Source organism: Phocoena sinus, chromosome 9, assembly GCF_008692025.1.
Source record: "Phocoena sinus isolate mPhoSin1 chromosome 9, mPhoSin1.pri, whole genome shotgun sequence".
Taxonomy (NCBI): domain Eukaryota; kingdom Metazoa; phylum Chordata; class Mammalia; order Artiodactyla; family Phocoenidae; genus Phocoena; species Phocoena sinus.
Genome location: NC_045771.1, coordinates 72,426,265 through 72,433,059, shown reverse-complemented (window position 1 = coordinate 72,433,059; position 6,795 = coordinate 72,426,265). Strand labels below are relative to the sequence as shown.

Below are 6,795 nucleotides of genomic sequence, written 5' to 3'. Positions count from 1 at the left end.
TTAAGTAATCCCTGTGAAGTGTTCAAAACAAGATGAAATCTGACATGTACAATCTCAACTGAGATGCACTCAAATGCAGCCTTTTCCAATCTGCGCCCCCTTCTGTGTGAATGTTCCAGTGCTTCATTCATGCAATCCAGAGAAATTATTTCACAGAACTCTAAGCCAATAAACAGGTGGTAAGTCATCCAAAAACTGAGGAGAAACAGTAGGAACAGATTCAAGTGCTCGCCTTTTGTGAAAATCCCAACTCCAAAATGTACCAGCTTGCTAACATTCTATAGTGTATGTGTTTTTTTTCCTTCTCTAAAAGTATTTATAAATGTTGCTAGGAGAATGCCAGTGCCTATTCCTACTATAAGAATACAGATATGTACATACTTTTTGCATATGCTGAGTATGAGATTCCTAACTCTGTTATTTCTAACAGTATTCTTTTTTTCATATTTTAACACAGCACACATTCCTCAGGAAGGACTGTGAACATGCCAAGTTTGCAGTTTGAAAACAAAGCTCGTTTTGAATTATCCAAGTGCAAAAGAAAGCTGTTTTGTTTTCAGTTAATTTTTTAGGGCATTTATTTTAGAAGTAGATGAAATTATTTAATTCCAATGAATCCAGTATTCCCAAAGAAGGTAGTCTCCCACTGATGTCCTTTAAGTCAGGCTGAGTTCAGCCCCAAAGGAAAATTCCTAAGACCCCTTTTAAAGAGCCTGAAATTAGGATTTTAGAACTAAGTAAGCTTTCATGTTAAACCAAATATTGTGGAAGGTGCCATTATCATTGCATATACGAAAGATCAAGAATTATACTTGGCTTTTCAGCACATTTAAAAGAGAGTTTGCCTTTATTCTTGCCCCAGCAAGTGTGGATAAGAAATTTGTTACATAAAATGTTAGGTAGAATACAGATGGGACAATCAGGCCAGGAAATGTTGAAGTTTGCAAAGTAGGGAGCATCAAGCCTCAGATGTTTTGAGAGGTAATTCATTTGGCAAGCTGCAACCTTCTGCTTCAATACTAACTTCTTTTTTTTTTCAATACTAACTTTTAAATACTCAAAACCCCTCATCCTCATTTTCCACTCCTTCGAAGAGTACAAGAGAAATTTTTTTTCCTCAGAACTAAAGTCATTCATTGTGACTCCATCAAGAAGATTCCGTGCCCGGGGTAGTTCTGCTTAGTTCATTCATTTTAAACCCTGTTTTAAGCATTCTTGCATCCATAGCATCGCCTCACTCCCGGGGATCCCTGTATTCAGTGGCCGGGAGCTCTTTATCCCCTAGAAGTTGAGTGCCCAGAGAAGGGCTGGGCTCACTTTAAACAGAACTAGTCTTAGAGATTGATGACTTTGCAAGTCGGGCTAACTAATGGCTGCTGCGCTGTTGTGGACTCGGTTTCTCCTCCAGCGTCTGTCCCGATTTCCATCCTCGTACCCCCCGCCCCCAACTCCAATTCCCCTTGGGCAGGTAAGGTTTCCTTTACACTTTGCCCACACTTTCCCGTCTTGCTTACCCATAGCCACAAAGGAAAGAGTCCAATTATTTGATCTCTTTATTTTTGAGTATTCAGCTGAAGGGAAAAAAAAACAAAACAAAATTAAGATTTGAGATTGATCTTTAAAAAAAAAAAACACAGACATAGGTAAAGGATGGAATTTTTCAAGAATCCTGCAGCGACGTTCAAATAAGAATAGTGGAATACTCCGCGATTCCGATTTACAAAAGATAAAAAGATGATTTCTGCCTATTCTCTAACTGCTTCCAAGAGATCAAATCCTATAGGCAGAAGATGCAATCACAGGAGTGAATTATCAGAGGGCGCTTTAAGAAGTGAATTATCAGAGGGCGCTTTAAGAAGTGAATTATCAGAGGGCGCTTTAAGAAGTGAATTATCAGAGGGCGCTTTAAGAAGACCTGACTGTAAACGATTAAGTGGAGGTCAAGTAGAATCTGATTTTCAGACAGGCATTCATTTTAAAATATGGCAGCGACTCAAAAAGCAGGCAAGTTGGCACGCTGTGGTCATTGTCTATGAATATTTGTAAGAATAGTGATAGACAAACTCTGCACGTCGCCCCTTCCATGAAAGCTTAGCCTTGTTCGCCCCCCGCGGAAGGGATCCTGCTTGCTCTCACTTCCCCTGGAAGGCTGAGCTCTTCAACCGGCCCCAGGCGCTCCAGACCCCGGGGTTTCCGGGACCGGGACCGAAGCTGCGAGCCTCAGTGGGGCACAGCCACGTGGCCTGCCCGCGCGTCGCCTGAGCTCCCGCCTCCTCCTCCGGACACCGTGGGCCTCGACCCTCGGTCGGGCCCAGAAAGGGAAGCTTAGCTAAGTTAATTCTCGGCTTAGAGTCCAAACCGTGGAGAGCGTGAGCGGACCTCGGCCTGAGCAGGGTACCCGAGCACAGGGCACGCAACTTCCGCACCCCCAAATCTGCCCCGAAAACTAACTACTGCGTTTGACCTCTGATTTGCTTTGCAACTTGAAGAATGAACATGAAACGGTTATTCTCTGCCAATTCGTTCCAAAAAGGAAAAAAAAAAAATAAAAAAGTCTAGCATTGAAAAGATGGGGTTCTCGTCCACGGTAGCGTCCCTTCCTTTCCAGCTCGCCAACTTTTCTTGCTTCCGACTTAACAGAATCTACATTAACACCCTCTTCGGGGCTCTTCATTGTGACTTATTAGATAGAAACGCTTAAAATGTCAGTGTCCAAACGATTGGAATGCGTTTGGGGAGCGCGGAACAGGCTCACTGGACCTCCTAGGAGTGGGGAGTGGAGTGGGGAAGGGGACTCTCGCAACCATCAGACCCGCGTGTCCAGGCAATGTTGAGCCCCCTTCTCACTCTCTCAGAGCCGACCTTTAGAGGTCACAATGCAGGGCCTTATCTGGGAGTGGGGTGGGGATGAAACGGCCACAGGAACTCCACCTTGGGCTAGCAGCACAGGCAATCAGGGCCGCGGCGAAGACCCCGCGTTGCCCCACTCCGGCCCTGCTGCCTTCTCCAAGGACAGGACTGCCTTCCGCGGGAGAATGAACGTCTGCCTCTTTCTAGCACCTTCGGAGGTGTAGTCCTTTGGGTGTTGGGAAACGTCAGATCGAGACACTGTGGAGGGAACAGAAAGGCCCAGATGCTTCTCGAGGAAGGGTGAGAGAATAGGCCGGGGCGCAGTTCTGCAGTCCCGTGCGCGGCCACGTCTTCAGAAACGCCCACGACCTCAGGACCAGCCACGGTGGTTTGGCCCTTGGGACTCGAGGGGCCCGTCTGGCTGACCATCGGGTGGGCTCCGCCGTTGCCGGTATTCTTGCCAGTCACCCCCGCCCCAGCAGTCCCAAATCGCGCCACGGACTTAGAGGGTACTGAGGCGAGATGAGACTTCACCCACTGCGTAGAAGCTGTTGCCGCCGCTGCTGTCACAGCCACTCCGGGAGGGGCCGACAAGGCGGCGGGAATGGTACCCTCCGGCCGCTTCCCCGGGCTGCGCTCGGGTGCGGGGGCGCGGCCCGCTTGCTCCGGCGCGGAAGGAAATTGCCCCGCGCCCGCGGGAAGAGGGTGGCGGGGAGGGAAGGGGGAGGGCAGCGAGGAGGCGGGCAGAGGGGCCGGCCGCCTGGGCCAGGTCGTTTTTGAATGGTTTGGGAGGACGAATTGTTAGACCCCGAGGAACGGGGGTGGGGAAGGAGAAGGGGGGCTGGAAAGCGGAAACTTTCCTATAAAACTTCGAAAAGTCCCTCCTCCCCACGTCAGGCCAATGACACTGCTGCCCCCAAACTTTCCGCCTGCACGGAGGTATAAGAGCCTCCAAGTCGGCAGCTTTCGTCCAACTCCCAGACACCTCGCGGGCTCGCCGGCACCGGCAGCGTTTCCAGAGGCAGAGCCGGGTGTGCGTGCGGCCGTTGGGCGCTTTCTTTTTGGACCTCGGGGCCATCCACACCGTCCCCTCCCCCTCCCGCCTCCCTCCCCGCCTCCCCCGCGCGCCCTCCCCGCGGAGATCCTCCCTGTACCTCCTCCCGCTCCCTCCTCCGCGGTCCGCACCGCCCGGGCCGGCGCCGTGCGCGAGGGAAGCTGGCGGGCTGAGGCGCCAGGCTCTCCTCCTCTTCCCCGGGCCGCCTTTCTGCCCCGGGCCTGCGAGGCCGCGCGTTGCCGCCCGAGAGATGATGCAGGACGTGTCCAGCTCGCCAGTCTCGCCGGCCGACGACAGCCTGAGCAACAGCGAGGAGGAGCCGGACCGGCAGCAGCCGCCGAGCGGCAAGCGCGGGGGGCGCAAGCGGCGCAGCAGCCGGCGCAGCGCTGGGGGCGGCGCGGGGCCCGGTGGGGCCGCGGGCGGGGGCGTCGGAGGCGGCGAGGAGCCTGGCAGCCCAGCCCAAGGCAAGCGCGGCAAGAAGTCTGCGGGCGGCGGCGGCGGCGGCGGCGGCGGCGCCGGTGGCGGCGGCGGCGGCAGCAGCAGCGGCGGCGGGAGTCCGCAATCCTACGAGGAGCTGCAGACGCAGCGGGTCATGGCTAACGTGCGGGAGCGCCAGCGCACGCAGTCGCTGAACGAGGCGTTCGCCGCGCTGCGGAAGATCATCCCCACGCTGCCTTCGGACAAGCTGAGCAAGATCCAGACCCTCAAGTTGGCGGCCAGGTATATCGACTTCCTCTACCAGGTCCTACAGAGCGACGAGCTGGACTCCAAGATGGCAAGCTGCAGCTATGTGGCCCACGAGCGGCTCAGTTACGCCTTCTCGGTCTGGAGGATGGAGGGGGCCTGGTCCATGTCCGCGTCCCACTAGCAGGCGGAGCTCCCCACCCCCTCGGCAGGGCCGGAGACCTAGGTAAGGACCCGGCGCCTCTGCGCCCCTTCGCCGCTCAGGTGGCAGACCGACTGACGGCCGGGCCGCGGCTCCCTGTCCGCCTCGCCTTCCTCCCCGTCTCCTACTCCCCTCTCAACCTTCCCACCCCACCTGGCACCGCCACCTCATCTCCCGAGCGTCCGTGGAAGGCAGCTTAGTCCCCGCTAGGGAGAGAGGGATGCGCCCTTGTGAGGGGTGTGCGTGTGCGTGAGTGCGCGTGACAGACAGGAGGGAAGACGGAGAAAGAGTCGAGGGTCATGGATAAGGACAGTCTTGCCAGCGCCTCCCTTTCTTTTGGCTTTAAGTTTTCGTTCTCCTTAAAACAAATGTTTCCAAATTCCACCTCCTCCTCCATTCCGCCCACCCACTTCCTCTTGCCCTTGGGCTGAAATCCTTCCAGGTTGTTCAGCGTAATTTCTCCGTGGTGGTGATAAGAACAGTGCTCACTAGTCTTAGAAAACAGCCACAGAGACCTAAACAATAACCAACTTTCCCCCCTCTGGGTTTTTGCAGATGTCATTGCTTCCAGAGAAGGAGAAAATGGACAGTCTAGAGACTCTGGAGCTGGATAATTAAAAATAAATATATATGCCAAAGGTTTTCTTGGAAATTAGAAGAGCAGAATCCAAATTCAAAGAAACAGGGCGTGGGGCGCACTTTTAAAAGAGAAAGCGAGACAGGCCCGTGGACAGTGATTCCCGGACGGGCAGCGGCACCATCCTCACACCTCTACATTCTGATAGAAGTCTGAACAGTTTGTTTGTGTTCCTTTTTTTTTTTTTTTTTTTTTTTACGAAGAATGTTTTTATTTTTATTTTTTCATGCATGCGTTCTCAAGAGGTCGTGCCAATCAGCCACTGAAAGGAAAGGCATCATTATGGACTTTCTCCATTTTAAAATGGTAACAATCAGAGGAATTTTAAGAACACCTTTAGAAATAAAAATACTGGGATCAGACTGACTTGCAAAATCACAGTCAGTTAATTCCTTTTTCATTCTTCCTCTGAGGGAAAAAAAAAAAACTTAAAATACAAAAACAACATTCTATTTATTTATTGATGACCCATGGTAAAATGCAAATAGATCCGGTGTCTAAATGCATTCATATTTTTATGATTGTTTTGTAAATATCTTTGTATATTATTTTTCTGCAATAAATAAATATGGTTGAAAATTGTCAGAACCTTAAAGTTTGGTCTATATTTTTAAAGGATTAAGTTGGAGGTAAAAACCTGCTTGTTTAACTCTGGAGACACCCAGGAGGGTGAGGGAGCACTAATATAAACAAAGCAGTGAAAACCTCAAAACTAGTTACTGACAGGTACAGGCATGTTATTTAGAAAGACAGCTTTATCGTTATTCCTGTTGGTGTTCAGTGGACTTAGCATCTCCCCTTCATCTCTTATCAGGTCCCCAGACAGCAAAAACTTAAGAGTTATTCACCTCTCTTGCTTATATTTTGAGAAGGCAGCTGTAAAACAGTTAAATGCAAATAAGCACTACGAAATCAGCACTATTTTCTCTTTGTTTTTGTCATGATTTCTACTCTTTATGAGGATTTTTAAATAATAGGTTTATTACAGTGAAGGGATGCATAAAGTGTTATCAAAATTACCTGTCTATACACACATATAAATGAACACAAATGTATAGAAAATAAAGTTTAATTTGGCATGACAGAGAATTCCATTTATAAAGTAATTCGCTTAACTCTTCTTTCATGAATGAGAATGACATTTAATGTCAAGTTTGCTAAGAAGACAAGCCAAAGTTAAGAATATTTTCCCATGTTGATGTTGTCCATTTGGGAAGCATGCTTCTTCTTTAAAAGTAAAGTACATACAGCTATGGAGTAGAACACAGTAAAGAACCTGAACTTTCAGTATCTTCGGTAACTATTGGAACAGTTACAATTTTAAATGCTATAGCTATTCATTTTCTAGTCAGTTCATTAGCAACTATA

The 6,795-nt window shown here is 49.8% G+C and overlaps 1 protein-coding gene across 1 annotated transcript; it reads left to right on the top strand.

Moving 5' to 3' along the window:
• Positions 1-3,828: 3,828 nt before the first annotated feature.
• TWIST1 (twist family bHLH transcription factor 1) lies at positions 3,829-6,009 on the top strand. Its single transcript, XM_032642198.1, has 2 exons — positions 3,829-4,814; positions 5,346-6,009. Exon 1 carries the CDS (start codon positions 4,155-4,157, stop codon positions 4,770-4,772), a length of 618 nt encoding a protein of 205 aa, XP_032498089.1. The 5' UTR covers positions 3,829-4,154; the 3' UTR covers positions 4,773-4,814; positions 5,346-6,009.
• The last annotated feature ends 786 nt before the right edge of the window (positions 6,010-6,795 follow it).